Below are 26,942 nucleotides of genomic sequence, written 5' to 3'. Positions count from 1 at the left end.
GACAAAGGGAGCTTCCACAAAATATATAATGGAACACTGTCACACACTGTGCTAAAATTGGACTCTCCAAGTAAGACAAATTATTGATACATATATATATGTGTGTGTGTGTGTGTGTGTGTGTGTGTGTGTGTGTGTGTGTGTGTGTGTGTGTGTGTGTTAGGAATGGGACGATTCCAATATTTTTTCTAATTCCGATACAATTACCGATTCCATATTAAATTCCTAATTCCGATACAATTACCGATTCCGATTCTTTATAAATATGTAAATATTTAACCATAAAGTTGTTACGTGATTACTGTAAAAAAAAAACACATGTGAAATGTGCAAATGTTTTCTCAAACGTAAAAATACCTCTGTGAGAGATGATCTATCGATTTCAGCTTTACTAATAGTTTACAATCAATAGATATTTATTATTTTAGTATTACTATCAGCAGTAAAAAGAATTTTTTTACAGAAAATCAAATAAAAAGCCAATTAAAAGATTCTTTTTTGGCAGCAGGAAATAGACAAATATTTTTCCAATACCGATTCTGATACTCCAAAAATACCGATTTTTCGATCCCCAATTCCGATTTCTGTTAATCGTCCCGACACTAATATATATATATATATATATATATATATATATATATATATATATATATATGTGTGTGTGTGTGTGTGTGTGTGTGTGTGTGTGTGTGTGTGTGTGTGTGCATTGATTTATAGATTGCCACTTGTTTTTGTCTTTCTTCCTTAACACCGACTATATCCTATTCACTGCATTGTGATAGCCTTTTAAACCTCTTCTATATACCTATCTCACACAATGCTTCAAGAAAACTTCATCTCATTTTTATTTATTTTCAGTTATGTTAAAAATAATAAAAACCTTATGAAAAAATATATCTGTTTATTATTATATATAAATTATACAAAACTAGTATTTGTAACTAGTAATGAAGCTAGATCCAAATAATATAATTATTATAAGTATTTTTTAATTTATCAAACAACAATGTGAACTGAATATATGTACTTCCTATTAAATTGTCGCCTCATGAAAGGAAAGTTCAACACAAGGTCGGCTTTTATTGAAGAGAATATACAGCTTCTCAAAAGCACGCAGACAAACATTAGAATTGCCTCGTCTACAAAGACCCTTCCTTTGTTGGTGAAATACAGAAAAAGATGAAATGCAGTCTCAGAACAGATGCTACGTTTGATTCTTGCCAAATAATCATGGAAACATTTCGCTTTTATTATTAAAAAAAATAGAATCGGTTAAAAATTTTTCAAATCAGATTAATGTTATCATATAAGTAAGACATTTTTTCAGTAATTAAAAAATATGTACCAACTCAATTGTTATAGGTAATTTAGGGTTTGTATTACTGTACACATAGATTCGAAAAAGTTGTCAAAAAACAAATATATAACAAATAAATGTTATCAAAGGCAAGATAAGTTACTTTTCTACCTAACTGGATATATTTTTTGTGTTTTTATTCAGTGTAACATGTTTATTCAGCTCGAAAAACATGCAGTGTTTACCGATGTATTGGAAAATTCAAAATGGCGGGCGACTCTCTCTCGGAGAGGGTAAGTTTGGGAAAAGGTATTATAAATAATAAACTAGACAAAATACTGTTAGAAATTCGCTCAATATATGTTACCTTGACATATATTCGGTTGTTTTTTAATAGTATTTTGTCTAGTTTATTATTTATAACATCTTTTCCCACACTTACCGTGTTAAAGAGAGAATAAGACGCGATCTTGAACGTTCCAATACATCGGTAAACACTGTATGGTTTTCGAGCTGAATAAACATGTTACATTGAATAAAAACACGAAAACTATATCCAGTTTGGTAGAAAAGTAACCTATCTTGCCTTTGATAACATTTATTTGTTATATATTTGTTTTTTGACAACTTTTTCGAATCTATGTGTACAGTAATACAAACCCGGTAATTTAATCATAGTTGTTATGTAAATAACAGTTTGTTATCGGCTATTTAAAGATACATCTTTGGAAGTTTGATTTTTTTAAGTTGATTATTTTGTATTTACTTTTAACCTCTGCTATCAGATGATAAGACACCTCCACTCAACCCAGGTAAGTGCATGGGTTCAGCCGTGTTGTGTGTTGGTCGTAAAGCTACCACTGTTAAACTGCACCTCATACGTCAGTTTGCTATTACATTATGTAACACTGCAACTTAACACATTGTTTTCCTAACTGATTCATACAAACACCTTTCCCTGGCTAAATAATGTAAAGCGATTTTTTATTACTTTTTTACACCAACATATTTTTATATATACACACATTTTTAACATATCCTTTTATAGAACAGATTTTTAACATTTAAAATTATTTAATTTTTCATATTTCTTTGTTTCCTTATTTTTATACTGTTTATGGTTTTGTTTTTTGTTGTTTTTTTTTTCATTTCAGCAATGTTTTTTTTTTTTTTACCTTTTGCAAACTTTTTTGTTCTATGCACATAATTTTATTTTATCCCATTTTCGCTCAGTAACCAATGAAAAATTCTTTGTTTGCCATCTTTTAGATTATCTGAAAAAGGAACTACATGAAGTGATATGTTCGAGTCTGTATAAAGTTGTAAGATAGCAATGAAACAGATTATACTTTGCTGATTAAGGTGGAGCGAAACGGAGTTGAATTATAGATGGAGTAGTATTTTTAGTTCATTCACTCTTAAACAACCACGTCCATGATTGATCCCTTAATTAGCATTTTTTGGTAGTTTTCTTTTTTTCTCAAACTTGGAGGTCGCTTGGATCAATGTGTACATATCATTATTTTCACATTTCGTTATTTACTAGCAATGAGTTTTGTGAATTAGATAGAGATCTGGGAGGGAAAACGGAATTGTTTTAAAGAGATCTGGGGGAGAAAACGGAATTGTTTTAAATAGATCTGGGAGAGAAAACGGAATTGTTTTAAAGAGATCTGGGAGAGAAAACGGAATTGTTTTAAATAGATCTGGGAGAGAAAACGGAATTGTTTTAAGGAGATCTGGGAGAGAAAACGGAATTGTTTTAAAGAGATCTGGGAGAGAAAACGGAATTGTTTTAAAGAGATTTGGGAGGGAAAACGGAATTGTTTTAAAGATATCTGGGAGAGAAAACGGAATTGTTTTAAAGAGATCTGGGAGAGAAAACGGAATTGTTTTGAAGAGATCTGGGAGAGAAAACGGAATTGTTTTAAGGAGATCTGGGAGAGCAAACGGAATTGTTTTAAAGAGATCTGGGAGAGAAAACGGAATTGTTTTAAATAGATCTGGGAGAGAAAACGGAATTGTTTAAAAGAGATCTGGTAGGGAAAACGGAATTGTTTTAAAGAGATCTGGGAGAGAAAACGGAATTGTTCTAAAGAGATTTGGGAGAAAAAACGGAATTGTTTTAAAGAGATCTTGTAGGGAAAACGGAATTGTTTTAAAGAGATCTGGGAGAGAAAACGGAATTGCTTTAAAGAGATCTGGAATGGAAAACGGAATTGTTTTAAAGAGATCTGGGAGAGAAAACGGAATTGTTTTAAAGAGATCTGGTAGGGAAAACGGAATTGTTTTAAAGAGATCTGGTAGGGAAAACGGAATTGTTTTAAAGAGATCTGGGAGAGAAAACGGAATTGTTTTAAAGAGATCTGGTAGAGAAAACGGAATTGTTTTAAAGAGATCTTGTAGGGAAAACGGAATTGTTTTAAAGAGATCTGGGAGAGAAAACGGAATTGTTTTAAAGAGATCTGGGAGAGAAAACGGAATTGTTTTAAAGAGATCTGGGAGAGAAAACGGAATTGTTTTAAAGAGATTTGGGAGGAAAAACGGAATTGTTTTAAAGATATCTGGGAGAGAAAACGGAATTGTTTTAAAGAGATTTGGGAGGGAAAACGGAATTGTTTTAAAGAGATCTTGTAGGGAAAACGGAATTGTTTTAAAGAGATCTGGGAGAGAAAACGGAATTGTTTTAAAGAGATCTGGTAGGGAAAACGGAATTGTTTTAAAGAGATCTGGGAGGGAAAACGGAATTGTTTTAAAGAGATTTGGGTAGGAAAAACGAAATTGTTTTAAAGAGATCTTGTAGGGAAAACGGAATTGTTTTAAGGAGATCTGGGAGAGAAAACGGAATTGTTTTAAGGAGATCTGGGAGAGAAAACGGAATTGTTTTAAAGAGATTTGGGAGAGAAAACGGAATTGTTTTAAAGAGATCTGGGAGAGAAAACGGAATTGTTTTAAAGATATCTGGTAGGGAAAACGGAATTGTTTTAAAGAGATCTAGGAGAGAAAACGGAATTGTTTTTAAGAGATTTGGGAGAGAAAACGGAATTGTTTTAAAGAGATCTTGTAGGGAAAACGGAATTGTTTTAAAGAGATCTGGGAGAGAAAACGGAATTGTTTTAAAGAGATTTGGGAGGGAAAACGGAATTGTTTTAAAGAGATTTGGGAGGTAAAACGGAATTGTTTTAAAGAGATTTGGGAGAGAAAACGGAATTGTTTTAAAGAGATTTGGGAGGGAAAACGGAATTGTTTTAAAGAGATCTGGGAGAGAAAACGGAATTGTTTTAAAGAGATCTGGGATGGAAAACGGAATTGTTTTAAAGAGATCTGGGAGGGAAAACGGAATTGTTTTAAGGAGATCTGGGAGAGAAAACGGAATTGTTTTAAAGAGATCTGGGATGGAAAACGGAATTGTTTTAAAGAGATTTGGGAGAGAAAACGGAATTGTTTTAAAGAGATCTGGTAGGGAAAACGGAATTGTTTTAAATAGATCTGGGATGGAAAACGGAATTGTTTTAAAGAGATCTGGGAGAGAAAACGGAATTGTTTTAAAGAGATTTGGGAGAGAAAACGGAATTGTTTTAAAGAGATCTGGGATTGAAAACGGAATTGTTTTAAAAAGATCGGGGAGAGAAAACGGAATTGTTTTAAGGAGATCTGGGAGAGAAAACGGAATTGTTTTAAAGAGATCTGGGAGGGAAAACGGAATTGTTTTCAAGATAAACTTGAATTATAAATATGAATCATGATTTGCCCATTAAGTAAAATTTTTGTTAGTTTTCGCTATTTTTACTTAACTCAAAAACTTTAAAAGTTTGACATTTGAAACTGAGTTTCAATAATGTAAAAAAAATATATGACTTTTACAAGAGGTTACCATCTGTGAAACACATGACTGTGAGACTGCTTCACCACTAATTACAATTACAAGAAAATGTCAACAGATTCTTGTCAAAATCTGCCCTGTAAGTAATAATCAGCTCATGTTAGTATTGCCATAGTGTTTCTCATCTTTTGGCTGGCGATCATTTCCATATCGTCAACTCTTAGCTAAAGTGGCTCTTGACCTGGATAAATGGTGACCCAATAGTAAAATATATGTGCATTGCTATCTTTGAGGATATTCTCTTTTTAGAATGCGATTATTGTGCAATTTTTTTATTAAAATATAAATTTTATAAGTTCTGTGATGAACCATATTTATGTTTCATATTTATTTTTGGTTCGTTTAATATAATTGTGATGGTGTCTCTTCTTCATTCAAACATTTATGAAATATTATTTGGTATGTCCCGCAAAATGAATATATTCGTTTTAAGTGGCTGAGTGATTTTTGCTACATGATTTCAATAATAATCTGGTAAGTCGCCTTACTGAATGAATGTCCATTATCGGAGCTGGTATTACTAGCATGAGGCCTGTGGCGTACCTTTCAACCTCTGTTGCAGGCGACTCTACCAATCGGTATTTATTACTTAACCAGTCAATCATATTCTTGTAAGGAAGAAGAACCCGGATGTGCTTATATTCATTACATCATGATTAAAAACATATTATGAACATGGCCACTTTAAATTATAATTAATAAAAATATAGAATTGTAAGAGTTAAGCTATTTGACGTCGTTGGCTAAATAATACGCATAACGTTATTTATTAGCCAAAGCAAAGCTAACCATAGTCATCACATGATCAATAGTTATATGCAGGTCAATTTAGTGCTGTGAGCTCAAGGTTAATAAATCAATAAATCTTAAAGAATAAACAAATTAAAATATAGATTTCTTGATGTAACCTCCATTTCGAGATGTAACCTCCATTTCGAGATGTAACATCTATTTCAAGATGTAACCTCCATTTCGAGATGTAATCTCCATTTCAAGATGTAACCTCCATTTCAAGATGTAATCTCCATTTCGAGATGTAACCTCCATTTCGAGATGTAACCTCCATTATGAGATGTAACCTCCATTTCAAGATGTAATCTCCATTTCAAGATGTAACCTTCATTTCCAGATATAACCTCCATTTCGAGATGTAATCTCCATTTCAAGATGTAACCTCCATTTCAAGATGTAACCTTCATTTCCAGATATAACCTCCATTTCGAGATGTAACCTCCATTATGAGATGTAACCTCCATTTCGAGATGTAACCTCCATTTCAAGATGTAACCTTCATTTCGAGATGTAACCTCCATTATGAGATGTAACCTCCATTTCGAGATGTAACCTCCATTTCAAGATGTAACCTTCATTTCCAGATGTAACCTCCATTTCAAGATGTAACCTCCATTTCAAGATGTAACCTCCATTATGAGATGTAACCTCCATGGAGGAAGCCCATCCACTACTTCTGTCATTGCATCATTTTTTTAGTTGGTTCATTTCATTAAGTTCAAATTCTAATTGTTTCGCCAACTGAGTCATCTAGTTTAAGAACTTCGCATGGTTTGAGTCGATCATTTGAGTTCCCACACATCACTTTATGATGTGTGTTTACTACTTTCAAAGGAAGAAATGATTTTGTATAGCGCTGCATCACATGAAACTGAATAGAATGAGAACTGATTTGTTTAGTCTTTCATCCTATGTAATATTTCAATTTGCCCTGTGGTGTATTCAGAAAAGGACAATTATATGAACATTTTATCGTAGATAAGTACGTCAAATGAAATGTAATCAACAAATCGTAGAAAATAAAACGTGAAAGATGAAAGTTATTTTTTGCAACACAACTTACAAACATTTATAGTTAATTTGAAACTGTTTTATAGATACTGTTACGTCCTCAAAGATACATAATAAATAAATAAGCGAGGCACATATGTTGAAAAGCAGAATTTCTACTATCATATAAAAGGAATTTTGTCCGTGTGTGTGTCTGAGTGAGTTCGTTCCCTATGGACTCGCAAACAGCAGCGTCGATTTTTATGAAAGTTCACAAGAAGGTATTTATGTGGCTAGCAATGTTCTTAGATAGGTTTTGTATTGGAATATCCTCGATAAATAATCGAAATAATCCGATGAAAGAAAGAACAGGCAATTTTTACCAAAGTTAACACCTTACACGGCCTAACATCACAAGTTCATTTGAGAAGTTTTATTACAACACAAACTGAAAGGTCTGACATATAAAATCAACAGTAGTTTTTTTTTATATGACATGAGCGTGTTCGAAATAAATGTTTCTGTTTAGAATAAAATTGAAGCATGATACTTGATATTTGCATTTTAAACTTTAATTCAAATCATTATTCATAAAAAAATAATTTTATAAAATCAACAGTAGGTTCTCTACAGTGCAATGTTGACTACAGTGTACTAAGTGACTGCATGGAGGTATGTGACGCTTCCTCCCAAAGCACCGCGATGGGCCGTCAACTAGAGCAGGCAATCAATCGATTTTATTGAAAAATGAGCGATTTCATCGATTTCGATGACAAAGAAAATATGAGACTGTAAAACATTCGTTGATTATCATTCAATTCTGGCCAACATCGGGTCTCACTACTAGTAAGATTACACTAATTCAGTGTTTCCAGTGTAATTCTTGTCTACATGACTCGGTATTGACATACTCCTTACATAAGTATAGTTTGGTACAAGGCCAGAAAGTGGGGAGATTAAGCCAGCATCTCTAAAGAAGGATCACTCTGCCTGGGTAGCCTTATCCGCATTGCCCGGTCGGGGCGCCTCGGGTAGTTAGCCATAAACTAACTTGTCTCAAAAGAGCGAAAGCAAAGTTTGGGAAAAAGGTACTATTAGGACTAATCATATTTGATACCTCGGCCTATTAGATAAAAGGCCACCGATCTGGCCTAGTCTCTGTAGAATGTATCATCAGCTGGTATATACCTTCTGGTATATATGTTGTTCGATTCACTATTGTCAAAATAGTATATACATATCAAAAGAGTCTATTATCTATCTGTAGGGATGGCATCACAGCAGATACATAGTAGGTATCTCTATGGTTTGTCATAGATTCAATATCGGAATTTCTGCTCTAAGTCAGCCCTATATAATATCACATGTAGTTTCAGATTTTCATTAATCATCTTTAAATATGTTTTATTACATTGAGGAATCTAAAACTGGCAGTCATATAACATTTGATCACATGATGTGATTCAACAAACATGGTTGACTAATTAATACTTTTGTAACATTTGTATGCTTTAGACAACAAAGTCTAATTGCTACACTCTTACAGTCGCACATTATAATTGCCTCCATTTAAAGTAAGTTTTGTCGTAATGAATTTTTAACAATATTGCATCAACATGACTTTCAATGCAAAGTATGAGAAAAATATTACAATTCTGAAGTTTAGTACGTAAGAATTATGTAAACATAAACATATATAAAGTGCTTTTCAGATAACTTAGCAAAGCAATTACATTTTACAATCAAGTTCATTTATTGATCGTGCTGAAATAATAACGTTATGATTTAAAAAGCCATTCTGGACATGGGGAGGAGAGGGTGCTTTGTACCTATTCTATACTTTGACCTTACAATTGAATAAAAAAACATATCATAAAACTTTAATTAAACTTGGAAATACGATTTAAAAAATAGCGCGGATCAGTAAGTGCACTAGCACCACAATTTTTAAATAAAAGCGACTGCATTTTTGCTTTTGTTTCGTTTTTTTTTTTTTTAACTCTTTGCATGGAGTTGCTGTTATTTTGAAATTGAAATCGATCAAATTTTAGAGAGAAATATTGTAGGGATCAAATCAATCAACTGAACTATCAAACAAGGAGTCAAAGACCGCACTAACCAATAAATGGTATCGTCAATAATCTGCAAATGATAATCTCGACTGGCTTGAATAGTAAAAAAAGAGAAAAATAAAGGAATGAACTGGAGTTAAAAAAATTGACAGAGATTTGATCACGACAGGATGTAGAGTTCCTAAGTCTAACTCTTAAGTCTAAGATTCCATGCCACTTACAAGAAAATGTGTATCAAACAAGAAAGATATATGTTTTTCTCACTTTTTTTTTTCATTTTTCTTAAACTTTTTCTTCTAGGGGATGAGACATCCAACCAGATGTCTGACATTTACCCCTATTTTAGTGAGTCCAACCAAGAGATCTTTTCAGGATTCTAGCCGTCCCTTTCAGTGCAATCGTTTGTATTTCACTTGCACTTGGTTCACCGGGTATGCTTGCTATGTACTTTTTAAAGTTCTTTTTCATGAGCCCAGTTGCTCCTATGATGACTGGTATAATTGAAACGTCTTTTATTTTCCAATTTCGTTTCATATCATACATAAGTCCTTGATACTTTGTTATCTTTTCCCTCTCAACTCTGTTAAGCCCTGTATCATTGGGTACACTGACCTCTATTACGGTCGCTTTTTATGTTCAGTTTGGAGATCGTTTTTAGTAGTTAAATAGTTCGTAGACCCATAACGTCAGTCATGTAATCTTTATTTTCACACAGTTTTCACGTAAGAAATATATTTTTATTACTTTAAAGTGCGATGTGGTTATAGCATTAACAGAGTTTCATTATTATTAATCTGTTATTAAACCGTTAATTAATCCCTATTTTTAATAATAAAGGTAAACAATCTTTTTCATAAGACTTTATAAAAAGATTTAAGGAATATCAGTTTTGAAATTATAATTATACCTTAGAAAAATACCCGCCATAGGAGGGGTAAAATTAATTTTCTGAAAAGAAGTTTTGCACTACTTTTATGTCCAGTATCAGATATTTGAATCAAAATATAAGGATACTAAATCTTAGTCTAGCATTCTTATAAATATAAGATATATTCAAAATATAATAATACTTAATCTTACTCTAGCATTCTTATTCAAATTTTGATGTAAACCCATTATATGGTTTGGGTTCTAGAAAATGCCTAAAAGTTTAGGCGTAGATCTTAAGGGAATTATGAAATTCAGGGAATCTTGCTTAATTGGATTCTAATGACTATAAAAAAATTAATGTGTGATGCCCATATTATGCCACCTAAAACGTATTAAAATTCTCCAAAGAAATGTAAATTTAGAGAAATTTATTAATTGATATCTAATACCTATTGATAAAATTTCACAAAATCACAGTTATCTGAATTTTCTAAGAGCTTTTTATCGTCTTCGAATAAAACTAAATTAAACTTAATATAGCACACATGTCGACCACTTACACCTAGCTGCTGTGTTCAAAAATACATAATGATAGGTTATTTAGCTTAGGAGTGAAACCTGTGCATGCAAGTATATAAACATACACGCCTACTAAACTTTATACAGGCAAATGCTTCAACTAATAAGAAAAAGATTGTATAAATATGTCATATGAATGTTTAAAATGAATTGCCTTGGGATTTTTTTTTTAAACTGACAAAAAAAGAATCTACCAGATATAAAAGATATATATATATATATATATATATATATATATATATATATATATATATATATATATATATATATATATGGTAGCTTAAAATAAGAGATTATAAAAACGTAAAAATATTTAATCTATTCTTTCATAAAATGTTATCAAGGTCAAAACATTTAATTCTTTTATATAATTTCCATAAAAAAAAATCAGTATTCATTTAAAAAGTTAAACTCTTTTTTTAAGAACGTCAGAATATATAGCGTTTCCCACTTAATGTTTCCAACATATAAACTCTGAGCGTAATAGTTTTATAGTTTCAAAGACCATTACTTCTGTTTTGAAATGTTATCTTTTATTGGTTCTTTTTATTTATAGAAATTGACGAGACTAAGATAAGCTGGGCAAATAAGGTCTATAAAAAAAGTATAGAGATCGTATCAGCATATATTAAAATGATAAAGTTAAAATAATGTTTCTAAAATAAAACTATATAATCTGGCTTCGATGCTCAAATATAATAGTTTACATTTTAACGAGTTACGTTGATAATGATCGGTTAATTATTTTAGCAATAAATTCTGTACATCAAATATATAAACAAGCACAAACCTAACTTTAAATAATAATAATAATAATAATAATAATAGCAATAATAATAATAATCAGATCACCGAAGTTAAGCAACGTTGCGCCTGGTTACTACCAGATGGGTGACCATTTGGGAATTCTAGACACTGTATGTGCTCTCTGCTTATCTCAGCATTTGTTTGCAGTCGTCCTGTACATACACTTCACTTGCCACTGGTATTTAACAATGTCAACCCAGGATAGGTGTGGTTGGAGATTGCGCACCTCGTGCCACAAAAATTTCACGCGCAGGCACTCCTTAGTCTGTCAAAGACTTAAAGAGCTTGAATAATAATAATAATTTTTTTTTTACTCACATTCATCCCTAACAAGGCATATCGCCACTTAGACGAAAGGGGCTACTATTTGGGACCATGCCGACGAAAGATTAACTAAATGTTAGTTTATATTACACTTTAATTTCTGCATATCAGTACAGTCAGTGAAGCAGGTAGCAAGAAGGGAATTCCAACGTCTAGCTGTTCGAGGGAAAAAACTATTAGAGTAGAAAGCTTTCTGGCATTTAAGGACCTCAACAGTGAAGGGGTGAGATTTTGTCGCTTAGCGAGTTAATAATAATAATAATAATAAAGTTTAGTAAATCAACGTTTGTTTCCCCAAGGCTTTTTTTCTCCATATTATAATTACACAGAACACATGATAAAAAATGTTTTGATACTGAGTTATGTTTGAGAAAACTTCTATTTTAATTGTTCTAATAAAGCGAAATTTACAATTAACTCACCAAATAATCCATCTCTTAATATACTGCTATCTATCACCCTCAGCCTCCCACACAGTGTGATTTCTCCATTCTTATTTTATATAGTATCTATTACTCTCACTTCCACTAATTATTAACAGTTGAAATAAAAGAAAACAAGTGAAGCATTCACGATCCCCCGTGAGTGCAAAGTGAACGAGGCATAAAAAATGACTAATTTCAGTATTTGCACCCCCCCTCATTTAGCCCCTGAAGTCCCCAGAGGACATCAAACCCCGGTGAAAATGAACAAACGGTGCAGTTTTAGGCCTTAACATATGTAAATTTGAGTTCTGCATCATGCAAAAAAAGAAATGACTAAGTCTATCATTTGCCCTATGTAGCCCCGAAAGTCCCCAAGACCTTAAAATATTTAAATTTGAGTTCAGCACCATCCTGCTAATAAATAGATATACACAGAAAATTTTGGACAAATATGGTAAAATAGTCCCAAAAATGGAGTGTTTTTATTAGCCCTAAAAGAACCCCTGGGGCACACCGAAGAGTTATCATGAAGTATAGACAAACAAAATTATATAGAAATCAGTTAGTTACAACTTTTCAGAAAGTTTTATAAAAATCCAAGCCATCATTTTTTTTTAATAAGCACAAAAGTGTCAATTTTGGCCATTTTAACCCGAAAGTCACCCCAGAGGGGGGGGGGCAACCGGAATTTTCCTGGAAAAATCCGTTCTGTTACATTTTTACTTATATCATTTTTAATGTTTGTGCAAAATTTAAAAAAATTTCAAGACGTAGATATTGAGAAAATTGCGGACAGACAAACGGATGAAAAGACAGGGGTGAATTTCCAGGTCCACCCGATTTTTGTCAGGGGACCAAAAAGGAAGAATTAAAAGATTAGAATAGTCTATAATAAAGACAATGGAATATCACCTCAAGAAGTAATAAGTATTTCATCCGTACATACATGAGAGAAAAGGAAAACAAAGGAAATATAATGAACAGAAAGAGACTAATTTTGTATTTTGTCTTTTTATTCTTTATATTCGACTGACTTTATAAAAAGAAAGAAAGAGATTGATATTTTATTCATGCATATCTAATAATGAATAATTAATTCAATTAATCTTTTGCACATTTTTTCTGTTGCTTTTTTTTCTCCAAATTATATCTGCACTATTAACTAAACACAGAAAAATGCTTTTTCTCAGAATTATTTCTTAACCAGTCTAAACTTAGTACCTAAGCCAAATTGTTCTACTCTTAACCAGCTTTTGAACGGGTTCTTCCAAACTAAATTAATACAAAAAAACAAAACAACCCCCCCCCCCAAAAAAAAAAAACGAGCTCACAAATTGAAAGTTTCATTACGGTATCATATAAAGGTAAACTTGAATGCTCAAATCATTCTCTATCGAGGTTAGTTAAAGACAAAAAAAAAAAACCCACGCATAATTATGTGAGGGAAGATTATTTTCAAATATTCTCCTAAACTAGGAATGGAGTAACGGTCTTATATAAGCCAAAATGCTCGAACATTCTCGAACAAAATAAAACAAAAGCATTGCTGAATTAAAACAAAAAAATAAATAAATAAAAATACAGAACCCAGGATGCCACCCTACCCCAACATTTCCCCTTAAGTATCCGGCATAAACTAGTTAGGACAACTAGTTTTTCTCTCTTCCTCGACATGAACTCGAGACCGCACGGTCAAACTCTTCCAAAGTTAAGTTATGCCATTTTCTATCTATAATTTTGAAATCCACCTGTCTTGAAATCATAAAAACTTATGTATTGCAGACATTATTTTCTATTCATTTATTTATTTTTTCCAGGTTTGACTAAATTTCTGAACATTTAAACTGCACTTATCGTTTTTTTGCTCTTTTTTTCTGTTTTTTTTTCTCCAAATTATATCTGCACTATTAACTAAACACTAAAAGTGCTTTTTCTCAGTAGTATGCATTATTTCTTAACCAGTCTAAACTTAGTACCTAAGCCAAATTGTTCTACTCTTAACCAGCTTTTAAACGGGTTCTTCCAAACTAAATTAATACAAAAAAAAAATAAATAAATAAAAAAAAACGACCTCACAAATTGAAAGTTCCATCACGGTATCTTATAAAGGTAAGCTTGAATGCTCAAATCATTCTCTATCGAGGTTAGATAAATATACCCACGCATAATTATGTGAGGGAAGATTATTTTTAAATATTCTCCTAAACTGGGAACGGAGTGACGGTCTTATATTAAGTAGATATTAATAAGGCCTTACATTTTTTTTTTTTATTATTTATTTTTTAATTTTTTTTATTTTTAATTTTTAATTTATTTATTTATTTTTTAAATGGAGAGTAGATAATACACTGTGGTTGTGTTATCGGCAGTTCCAGTAACTCTCGCTTCTCCTATTTTGTCCCTCGGTCCTCATTTCCAATGAGTGATTTTTCTGACAAAGGGTGAAGAAAAGGCTGCTTTCTAGGTTGGTAATACTTCGTGAACAGTAGCCTGAGATGTCAGAAATTTTTCTGTTTCTATGTCTATCCTTGTGGCCACGTCACTAGTAAGAGTGATGGAGATAAACGTTTCATCTGGGCTGACGTTACTCGCCTGATAGTCAGCCACCCGAACCTTGATTAACCGCTAAGGAGGCTGTCCTATCAGCAGGTGTAAAGTACTGGGGCTGCTGTATTGCCATTTGATGAATGGATTCTGGACCATGCAGTAGTTTCTGGTAGGGCCTCTCGATGCCATACTAAGTAAGACACTTTATCAAATCTCCAATACCAATTATTATTACGATATTATCCTATTGATTATTGTACACAAAATAACTCTTATCCCCGAGTGGCTTCCGGGCCTTGATAAGTGGTGATCCCCATGTAAAAAAAAAAAAAAAAAATTGGTCTCAGGTTCATTGCCAGCTTGTCATTCAAGTGCCTGATTACCATATGCTTCAGAATTGTTTTCCTATATTTTAATTACTGGAGTCTTACATATAAACATATAAATTTTAAATATATAATGCTATACACGGTTTTTATATTATAGGAGATTGATAGATTTAAATATACTTTAGATCGATTAAAATAATGGAAATAGTATTCCGACAAAATAGAGAAATAAAAAGGAACAAACCATGTTATGTGTTCAGTAAGGTTTCGTCTTTATTTCATCCAGAGGAGGTCTCGAAATAAAGACGAAACGTTCATGAACACATAACACGGTTGGTTTCTTTTTATTTTTCTATACTTTAGATTGTCGTTTATCCTGACTCTTATGTTTTCAACCTTTTTTAAAACTTCTGTCACGTACACACACCCCAAGCACGTTATTCATTTTAGCATAAAATCATTCCTGTTTTCTTTTTGTTGTTTTATTCTAAATATATTCATATATATCTTCTTACTCTACTTTAGAACTGCACGCCTGTGGAACTCTGTTCCGTCTGTCTGCTTCCCACCTGACTACAACCTGGATGTCTTCAAGTCCAACGTTAACAAATTCCTAATGAACCTCCCCCTTAAGTAAACACTTCATTAAATCTCCACACTAACGTACTGTACTTGCAATAACCCTTATCCCTGAGTGGCTTCCAGGCCTTGATAAGTGGTGACCACCGTGTAAAAAAAAAAATACTCATTTCTTAACGTTACAAAAGAATTACATGTTTTTGTTTATGTTTTTTTTTTCTTACAAAATAATTTTCAGAGCCACAAGATTTTTTATTTTATTTTATTTTTATAAACACGAATATGAAGAGGACAAAGCAAATCTGGATGCCAAAGCTACTGAGGTTGTCGAGAAGTTTTGCTACCTAGGATGGAGCAGATGCAAGTGCGCTTGCAAGAGATAGAAGTACACAAATTGCATTTAGGGTACTTCTGCAGTATAGTGTTAACCCAGTCAACTAAGCAAAAAGTATACAAGACATGAGTAAGCAGTGTGATTATGTATGGTAGTGAAAGCGTGACAGAAAGGATTGGGGCATTCATAGTAATGATGAAAATGATACGACAAGCGAGTCATGTGAGTTTTTAAGATAGGTTTACTTCTGATGAGCACAAAGGAAGATTAAATCTGAACAGTATAGGATTTCGATAGTGTAGTCAGATTTAAAAATTAACTAAGAGTTCTTGGGTTAGTAAATATATAAAAAGAAAAGGCAGAGAACTTTTTCAGGGCAGGTTGTAAAATGTTTTTGACTTGTGATGGGGGGTATATATTTAATTGCTGCCCACATCAGCAAAATGTGGCACAAGGCCGGAAAGTGGGAACCCCGCAGGCTCCCCTAAAGAAGAGGCACTCCTGCAATTTTAAAAATTGCCTGAGTAACCCCGTCGGCATTCCCCGGTCGGGGCGCCTCAGGCAGCAAGCAATAAACTTGCCCCACCGGAAAGCCCGGTGGCAAGGCCTGGGAGGGTGGACCTCCTAGGTATTACCCAGGCAGCGTACCTCAGTCCAACAGGTGCTGGGCCGGTTCCCGGCCCTTCACCTGTTAGGCTGAGTGTCAACTGACGAATCCTTGACGTGTACTACCCTGTCTCCTTGCAGCCGAAGCCGCTGGGAGACACATCCCATCACAATGACTTGTGATGGGGGTAGATATTTATTTGCTGCCCACATCAGCAAAATGTGGCACAAGGCCGGAAAGTGGGAACCCCGCAGGCTCCCCTAAAGGAGGGGCACTCCTGCAATTTTAAAAATTGCCTGAGTAACCCCGTCGGCATTCCCCGGTCGGGGCGCCTCAAGCAGCAAGCAATAAACTTGCCCCACCGGAAAGCCCGGTGGCAAGGCCTGGGAGGGTGGACCTCCTAGGTATTACCCAGGCGGTGTACCTCAGTCCAACAGGTGCTGGGCCGATTCCCGGCCCTTCACCTGTTGGGCTAAGTGTCAACTGACGAATCCTTGACGTGTACTACCCTGTCTCCTTGCAGCCGAAGCCGCTGGGAGACACATCCCATCACAATGACTTGTGATGGGGGTATGAGACGAATGGATTCACCAATCATTTTTATAACCAACGGCTGTGCTAAACAACCAATCAAAACGTCGCAAAATTATTATAAAAATCGTCGAATTTTGGATTCAATCAGTTCGCCATTTGCTACGTCACGGACCGCATTTGATTCTTGGTCGCCATCTTGGTTACTGATCTGAACTACACCGCCATCTTTTTTCAACACAATGTCTCAAAACTTAACACAGGTGCTCAAATGTAAAAAAAAAAACAAAAAAAACACAGTGTCTCGGTGGGGAACAGGCCTATAATACATTCTTCTGAAAACAGCACTTTTAAAACAGGAATAAAAGGGGCAGGTGCTTGGGCACCGTCAGCATACCCCTACCCCCCTGCACATCTCTGTTCAGTTCATAGAGAAAAGTTCAAGACAAACATGGAAGGGAGTGAGTGATCACGATGGACTATTTTTCTGAGTGTTAATCTTAGCATCGGCGTTCTTGATTATTGCAATAACTATTTTAGATTAAAAGTATTCATACAAATATTCATTAGCCAGAGATATGTTAGCTTGGAAGTCAATTTCCAAAAACAAGCCTTAAACTGACGACGACGACGACGACGACGACGACGACGACGACGACGATGATGATGATGATGATGATGATGCTGTGGTAGTGGTGGTGCTGGTTCAACAATTGCATTTAAATATTTTTTCTGATGCTTCGAGGAATGTACTCTTGAAGAATAGCAATGTTAATGACGTCCAGCTATGCAAATTCTGTCACATCCAGGTGTTATGTATTCTACAATCCCGACATCATTTTGAGATGTCTATTGTTTGACATGAAACGTTTTCGATTCTGTTCGTATATAAAAAACAATGATAGATATTCACTCTGCATCATGCTGTTCTTAATCTATATAATAAATGTGAACGTAATTATATCCGGTTCACTCCAGTAATCACGTATGCAAATTTATTTTCATGAGCAAAGAAGGGGGGGGGCTTAATTTTAATCTTAATAATAACTGATAATAATAATAAAGATGAGAAAGAATAGGCACGTCTGCACCTTTAATTTATATAGACAAAGAAGAAAAGGCTTAATCATAACTTCTAATAAGAAATAAAGAACAGAATTTCTTTCACTTTAAACAGACAGAAAAAATAATTCCTTGTTCTTATTTTTTGGTGTCTAAAATAAAATTAATTTAGAGACGAATACAGAGATGCTTTATTTAGGGATTCACAATAGAGAGGGAGGGGGGCACTTAATTTCTTAAATAAACTTGTGTCTATTTTTATTATTTTTTCTGTAAAACTTCACTTACGTATTTGTTCTTTGACTATTAATGTTATTTTTTTTTGGGGGGGGGAAGTTTTACCTAGATTAATTGTTTGTTTTTTACAGTAAGATCTACCTCGCGTGTGAAAACAGTAGGTAGTCAATTGCTATTACACCGGGTAGCTATGGTAGTTTCATAATATTTTTGTAAAAGGTTATCAAGAACATTATCTACTAGCAAAAGTAACCGTCGTTGACTGGGTTCAAAAACAGCCTACAGAAAATGGACTCTGATTTATGAAAGTATGATAGGTTATGAAAAAGAAGGGTTGTAAATTTGGGTTGAATTTGGGGGGTATCAAAACCAAAGCAAGATGTAATGAAAGTAAAAATAAAATAGATAAACCCCATAATTTATTATACCATACCTGTTCACAGTGAAACACTTATCACAATATTCTGTGGATCTATATTAAAAAACCTTGTTAAACTTTGTGACATACTTCCATTCTATGAAGGTCAGGTGCGAACGAACACCCCATAATTTTATTATACCATATTTCTTCAAACTGAAACATAATTATCAAAGTATACTTACGCGGATAGATATGAAAAGTCTTTATTAAAGTTTGTGCCTATTTCCATTCTATGGAGGCCAGGCGCGAAATGCAGACCCCAAAATTTTATTATACCATCCCTATTTAAGTTAAAACATACTTATCAAAGTATTCTGATGTACATCTATATCAAAAACACTGGTAAACGTCTTTTTTTATTTAAAAAGTTTTTATTTCCATACTTTGTGGACCAGGCGCGAACACAGACCCCACAATTTTAATGAACCACCATTCTGCCAGATCAAACATACCCATTCCTACATACATTTATATGTAATCAGTTTTTTAAAATAGTCAACCATATAGGAGCCTATTCGTGACCAGACACACACACACACACACACACACACACACACACATTCAGCTTTATATTATATATATATATATATATATATATATATATATATATTTACTTGGGTGTCATCATTTATCAAAGCGAGAAGGGCACTCGAGGATAAGGGTTAATAGATGTAAGGTGGTGTTGTAGTGATCACTAATTGTGTAACGTGGGTAGAATTTAATTATATACCAGGACAGCTTATCAAGAACGTGCTTATATTGGATTTGAAGGTTACCATGTTGTATTCAACCAGGAAGCAGGCCAGCAGAACACTGTTTCAAAGACAGACAGCTATGGGAACGTAGGTTTATGTTTGGAATCTGCGTTTAGAATTAGACACAGATACAGAGTGGGAAAATCATATATAGCGGTTGTAGCTAGTCGAATGATTTGTGTGAAAGTTTGGCAAGGGGCGACCATAGATTGGAGTGCAGTCGAGCACTTGCCATGGAAATAGCAATAGAGTAGAGACAGGCTCATAACGTGTATTCTGTGGGAAAGAGGTTGCAGGGAAGAGAAAAGGGCATCACCGAATAAGTTTCAAAGCTGGTTTTGAACTATAAAGGCAGGATAGGGCACGCAGAGCAGTTCTTGCCCATATGTGGCAACAGTACTTCAGTTTAAGGCGTACCTGCCTCTAATACAGATAGAGAATTGAATCAGTAGTGAGATACCTACTGGAGTGGCAGAGTGATCCAACCATTATTCCAGTGATTTGGGCAACAGATTTTATGTATGCATTCCATTTAACATTAAGAGTGAAAGTCAGTGTTGGAAGCTTGTCAAGACATGGGGCTTCCACAAGATGAGGACCATTCATTTCAGTTGGGGCATGGTGGGGATCATGGCGATTATAGTGAAGAGAAAGAAGCTTGGTTTTCGATGCATTAAAATTAACCAGCCACCTTTTCCTCCATTACACAAGCTGAAATGCCCGACATGTAAAATCAACAGTAATTTTTTTTTATATGACAGGGTACGTTCAGAATGAATGTTTCTGTTTAAAGCATAATTGCACCATGATACTTGAATTTTTCATTTTAAACTTAAAATCCAACTATTATCACTGAACAAGCAGTGAGGACATGCATATAAAATCAACAGTAGGTTCTTTGATATGACAGGGACGCATTCGAAATGAATGTTTCTGTTTAGAGTACAGTTGAAGCATGAAACTTGAATTTTGCATTTTTAAATTTAATTCAAGTCATTAAAAAAAAATAATTTTACAAAATCAACAGTAGGTTCTCTACAATGCAATGGGGACTACAACGTATTGTGAACTAAGTCACTGTGGAGAAGCATGTGCGGCTTCGTCCCGGTGCACCGCCATGTGCCCCCAACTTGAGCAGGCAATCAATTTGATTGAAAAATAGGCGATTTCACCGATTTCGTTGACAATAAAAATTTGGGAGTGTGAAATATTCGTTGATCATCATTTAACGTCGGGTCTACCTGCTAGCATATATATATATATATATATATATATATATATATATATATATATATATATATATAGATATAGATTGCTCTCCTCACAGAGTTTTATTTCCTTAAAATATCCGTTTCCATATATATATATATATATATATATATATATATATATATATAGGATGAGTCGGAAACGGGAAACGGATGTTTTTAAGGAAAACAAAACTCGGGAAACAGATATTTTTAAGGAAACAAAACTCTGTGAGGAGAGCAAGGATCGTTCTAAAAAGATCCGTTTCCCGTGACTCTCTCTCTCTCTCTCTCTCTCTCATATATATATATATATATATATATATATATATATATATATATATATATATATACTAGCAATGGGTGCCCGGCGTTGCCCGGATGTTTGGAGGTGTATGCTGAACAAAAAACAAAAAAAAAAAAAAAAAAAAAAAAAAACGGTAATTTTTTAAAACTTTGACCCCTATTATGACCCCTTAATATTTATTGTTTTGGGCTCAAATCAAGTTATTAAGTTAAATCCATGTCCAAGGAACCAATATCTAAAATGTCAAGTGTTTAGACCCAAAGTTGGCGGAAGAGTTTTGGTAGAGTTCTCAAAGGTCAAATCGTTGAACTTTGACCTCTTAACAGCGAAATTTCTGGCCGAACCCCGATCACATCGATTTTCTCAAATCTCAGTATCCTGTATATCAAATTTCGAGTCTGTAGACTAAAATTGACAGAGTTATTGCGTAGGGAAATGTACACACACACACAAATAGAACCACACACAGACAGACACGTTCACTTTTATAGATATATAGATAGATATATGTATAAATTAGAGATACTTTTGACTCGTTGCTTTTGTATTTTATTTTAAATAATTACAGATGCATCTATATATAATGCAGCTAAACAATTCATGTTATTTAATTAGGAAGACTTGTATTACTTAAAAAACAACAATGACGCATTTGAAATGTTTCCTTTGATATAGGATGAAACCATTATTTATTTTGAGCACAACTATCTGACAATCGATCGAAGATAAAAGATGAACTTTTATTACCGACTTCGATATATTTACAATCAACTTTCAAATAAAAGATGTATGTAATAATCAGGATGAAAACATTAGTTTAATGAGTTTATCAATTAAAAGATTTTACTTATCCTTTTTATCTATTTTTGTGTTGGCTTTTAATCAAATGTAAATGTACCCAATAACCCCAGCATTCAATTTAAATTACTTTAAAAAAAATGCTGATATTAATTATTTTAATTTCCAAGTGGGAATCTTAATGTTTGGCCGAAATAACCCGTTCAATCGTATGCGACGGTTTCAGGAACAATTAAACGTTTTTTTAAAATTCTGTTTAGATTTATTTATGTATCTTTCTAAGAAGCTGTATCCGGTAAATTGTCGGCCAACAATTAAGCTAGAAATAGCATTTCAGCACGAAATGTACAGTTTGAATAGCGCCATCAATACCCGATTTTGCGTTCTGTATTATGGTCACATAGTTTAATAAACATCCCATAATGCCACTACTCCATTTAAATGAAACGTAAAACAATACTTTTGAACTTCCAACTTCCGTTTCATCAACATCGGTTGGACGTTTTGCTGTCGCATAGTTAAGTTAATTGATCTGAAACAGAAGAAAATAGTCAATAAGCATAAATTACGTATAATGATAACTCGAGGGAATCAAGTACAAATATAGACACATCGTACAAATGTAGACACAGAACCCAAGTACAAATATTAACACTTTGACAAATGCAATACGGACAAGTTAGACAACATAATAGAGAAATACAAATGTTCATAACTCACGCATTGGGTGGAGACCTCTATCATTGATAGGATGGATTTGTTCCACTAATGTAAGGCTTGTTTCTAACATGGAGGATTAGTGTGTTCTACCTTGTGAAGCTGCATATGAGAAAACGTGCTTTTTCTAATAACTCGTCAGCTCTCTGCCTCCCAAGCCAAGGTAAATCACTCACCGGTTTATCTACAACCGGTGTTATTTCTGTAATTCCCCTAGAGTTTGTTTGACATGTTAGCATGCATTAGACAGCTTTAAGTTATCTTCCCAACTAGCTTACTTCTTGCAAGGTCTTTATTTACCTCTGTTTCATTGTTTTCATCACTTTCTCCCATGTTTTTATTACCTTTTCCGTGTGAGCTGACCAATCATGGAAGAGACTGATAAAAAAATGGACTGAAGAGAAACAGCAATACATAAAGAGTTTGCAAGAGATCTTCGGTGATTCCTCTTTCTCTGAAGTCCATTTTCCCGGTTAATTTGGGTTTTTGTATAACCTATTCCAACAAACGATCAACTACTGGCCTGTCAAAGTTATGCTTTGAGGATATGTTAGAAGATAACAGAGGCAGAGGAAAGCCCAAGAGAAGGTGGAGAGAAAATGTTTTTGATTGGACATCTCTCAACAGTTTGGTATCCATCAACCAACTTGCCCTGGATCGGAATGAGTGGCGAAAAATAAGTCACATGGGTTCGCAATCTGCATTAAGCGGAAGATATGACATGATTATTCCAACAGTGTCACGTTATTTTCTTTACTTTGTAGATGAACACTGAATACCTACCCCCACCTAAATTGTTTTAGCTGATTTGGTCTGACAACCCAGAAAAAAAAAATTGGCAGAAAGACGAAGATAAAGCAAAACACTTAGTTTAGAATTTAGTATGGGAAATCAGATTCGTATGTAAAAGTAACATGAAATGGTCCCTCATTTTCGGACTATACTAGCGTTACAAAGAAGTTAACATTTTTCTTTTACTAGTAGCCCTATGTCCAAGTAGCTGCCAGTTAGGAATTAAGTTAAATGTATTGAAAAATAATTTATTGGAGAAAAAATATTTTAAGAGTAAATTTATTTGAGAGTGTGAAATGCAGTTAAATCACTGACACTTAGATAGAGTAAACAATATTGAGTACACAATTGACTTAATATCAGTAAGACAAAACAATACATAGTACAAATTAAGTGGAACGAAACTGCTGTCGTCAAAAAAGTTCAGTAACATCAGAAAAAAACGATTATGATAAGAAGCTGATACAGCTAAATGGATGAAGAAAGTGGTCACACTTTTAGAAACAGTTAACTTAGTTTCACATGTTCAATTTCTATTGGGACTTTATTGTAGGTGAAGCTATATTCTCAAGATTTGAGAAGGCAACTAGTCTTAGAGAAGGAAAACTCTGAAATAACACAAGTCATTCTCTGTCTTGTCTCACCTTACCTTTGATTACTCAATGATATTCTTTTTGTTTACACGGAGGTCACCACTTATCAAGGCCCGGAAGCCACTCAGGGGTAAGGGTTATTGCTTGTACAGTAATCAATGGGATAGTATCGTCGTAATCGTTAGTATTGGAGATTTGATAATGTGTCTTACTAAAGGGCGCGATTCATCAAATATTTGTTTATGTTGGACTTGAAGACATCCAAGTTGTAGTCAGGTGGGAAACAGGCAAACGGAAGAGAGTTCCGCAGGCGTACACTTCTAAGAAAGAAGCTTTTTTCATGGAATCTACGTTTTGATTTAGGCACAGATAAAGATTGGGGAAAATTACTGACAGTGGCTTCAGCTAGACGGGTGTTTTCGTGAAAGATTGGTTAGAAGGGGACCAGAGATTGGAGCTCGGAAAGCAATGTTAAGAGAGAAAAGATGTGGTCTCAAATTGTGTATCCTGATTGTACTGATATCTTTGCAAAGAGTATCCATTGTCTCTAAATGCAGTAGGTGGCCATGAGACAAAAGTGTGTACCAGAAAGTAGTTTATCAAAATGAATAGGATTTGAATTTAACTTGAATTTCTGATATCATAGAGATTGTTTGAAGAGATATATGAGGACATGGTGTAGCATTTCCATTATGGGGTGCTCATGAGTATTTGGAAAAATACTTCTGTAGAATACCTCTATAAATGAGGGCACCACGTGAGATACATGGTGATTAAAACATATCTATGTGGCAGACAGGGGTTCAGTGATGCCCAAGTGATCCTGAAAACTAACTCCCTGATTGTATGCCTCAAAGACTCAAGTATCAGCCCTAATAATGATAAATATTATGAGAAAGGAAAATAGTTTGAATAGAATTAGATACCTTCCCCGAATTAAGATAGCACCATTCCCCCACCTCACGTTTTTACGCCATTGGTTGGGAGGTGTCATATTGCATTTTACAGGTTTTTATTATTATTATTATTATTATTATTATTATTATTATTATTATTATTATTATTATTATTATTAGCAGCTCACAAGGAGTTTTTACATAAAGGATTTCTCTTTGGAAATAGCCTGTGGTGTTCTCTGGAAGCTGAGTGACAACAAGTCTTCCCAGTTTTCCAGTGCTCTCCACCTCTTCTGATAACATTCGCAAATGGATTTGCATTATCGCAACAGCCGCCTACTATCGATTTCTCGCTAGCAGCGGTCATTTGTCTCTACTTGAATTTGAGTGGCAATAAGCCTTCCCAACGTCCCAGTTCTCTTCGCACTTGTCCAGTGGAGGTCTGGTCAGTGCTCTCTCCTCGGTTTTTATTATTATTATTATTATTATTATTATTATTATTATTATTATTATTATTATTGTTTTTGTTGTTATTATTATGATGTACCACAAAAACAAATTACAGATGGAAAGCACCAAGATTTTCTTTCATTGTAAATGTGATCTAAACAAAATCGAGAAAATAAATTCTTGTTATGAATATTGATTCTTTACACATCAAAATTGTTTTGTTTGAAAGATTTCTTCTTTTGTCTAAACACAGACTGATAAAAGGAAAGATAAATTAGAAGAGAAACTTGTTTTTATAAAACTGCATGTCAAGAGTCAAAGTTTCAGATTTAATGATAAAATAAAACTTGTCAGTTCAAAAGACAAAAATCGTTCATTCAACTATTCCAAGCTATGTATTTTTTAACGTTTCTTTTTTTTTTTATTTAGATAGACTTTAAGTCAAGCATTCATCATGGTTTGCTTAATTCACTAATAATTCTTTCTTGAAACATTTTATGGGTAAAGATAGAATGAAATCTACTGACAAACACATGAATTGAAATCACAATCTGCAATTAACCAATTTAAAAGCAATGATTTTAGTAGATATGACACAGCTGTTAATTAGAATAAGTTCAGTCGGTGGAAAATTGTGAAAGCGAAGGCAGTGGGAATTTTTGAATGCCAAAGTAGTTGAGCTCTTACGAATCAAGCCAGTAGAGTTCTATGAAACGCAAAACAGTGGAACTCTATGAAAACCAAGGCAGTGGAGCTTTATAAACACCAAAATAGTGGAAGTCTATGAAAGTTAAGACAACGAAAGGCAACACAGCAGTAGAACATTAAAACTGCGTAGTCCTTACAAAACAAGACAGTGGATCTCTACGAAAACCAATGCACTTGAGCTCTATTAAACTCAGGGCAGTGGAGTTTTATGATCGCCAAAGCGGTACCACTCTTTGAAAGTCAAGATAACGAAAACCTAGGCAGTTGGGCAATATAAAAGCCAAAGCAGTGTAGCCGTTGCAAACATCATCAACATTCTGATCCACATCTGGCATCAATTGAAATGAATGGCTCTCGTCTTCAGGAGGCCTCAAGTTTTGACAAGCTTCTGGGCTTGACCATTACTCCTGATCTTAAATGGAACACGTACATCAAATCTGTTGCCAAGGCCGCTGGAAAAATGGTGGAATCTTTCTATCGATCCGGTAAATATCTCACTGCTGATGCTATTCTCTATCTATATAAGAGCCAGGTACGTCCAAGGATGGAATACTGTTGCCACATCTGGGCAGGAGCTGCTAGAAAGGACTTGTCCTGCCTTGATAGAGTTCAAAATAGACTTCGTAGCCTCGTAGGTGATGTCCTTTTCTCCTCCTTGCAACCTCTATCTCACAGAAGAGATGCTGCGAGTTTGTCTCTGATGTATCGTTATTTTCATGGAAAGTGTTCGACTGAGCTTCAATCTATGGTCCCCCCTTCGCCAAACTTTTACAAGAAACACTCGTCTAGCTGTAAACACTATCAATAATTCCCCCCACTCTTTATCTGTGCCTAAACCTAAACGTAGATTCCATGAACAAAGCTTCTTTCTTAGAACTGCACGTCTTCCGTTTTCCTGCTTTCCGGCTGACTACAATATGGTCGTGTTCAAGTCTAAAGTAAATAAGTTCTTGATGAGCCGTTCCATATAAGTTATCAAATTTACCAAATTTT

The 26,942-nt window shown here is 34.1% G+C and overlaps 1 protein-coding gene across 1 annotated transcript in view; it reads left to right on the top strand.

Moving 5' to 3' along the window:
* Nucleotides 1–26,942, top strand: part of LOC145272399 (netrin receptor unc-40-like) — an 803,917-nt gene that overhangs the window by 723,979 nt on the left and 52,996 nt on the right. The window contains exon 9 of the mRNA XM_080127035.1: nucleotides 2,083–2,109. Coding sequence (XP_079983161.1) covers nucleotides 2,083–2,109 — 27 coding nt within the window. The remainder of the gene's footprint in view (nucleotides 1–2,082; nucleotides 2,110–26,942) is intronic.

Source organism: Euprymna scolopes, chromosome 4 (assembly GCF_053919585.1).
Source record: "Euprymna scolopes isolate OS-2025 chromosome 4, ASM5391958v1, whole genome shotgun sequence".
Classification (NCBI taxonomy): domain Eukaryota; kingdom Metazoa; phylum Mollusca; class Cephalopoda; order Sepiida; family Sepiolidae; genus Euprymna; species Euprymna scolopes.
The sequence above is the reverse complement of the archived record's forward strand: the minus strand, read 5'-3'. Positions and strand labels throughout refer to the sequence as shown.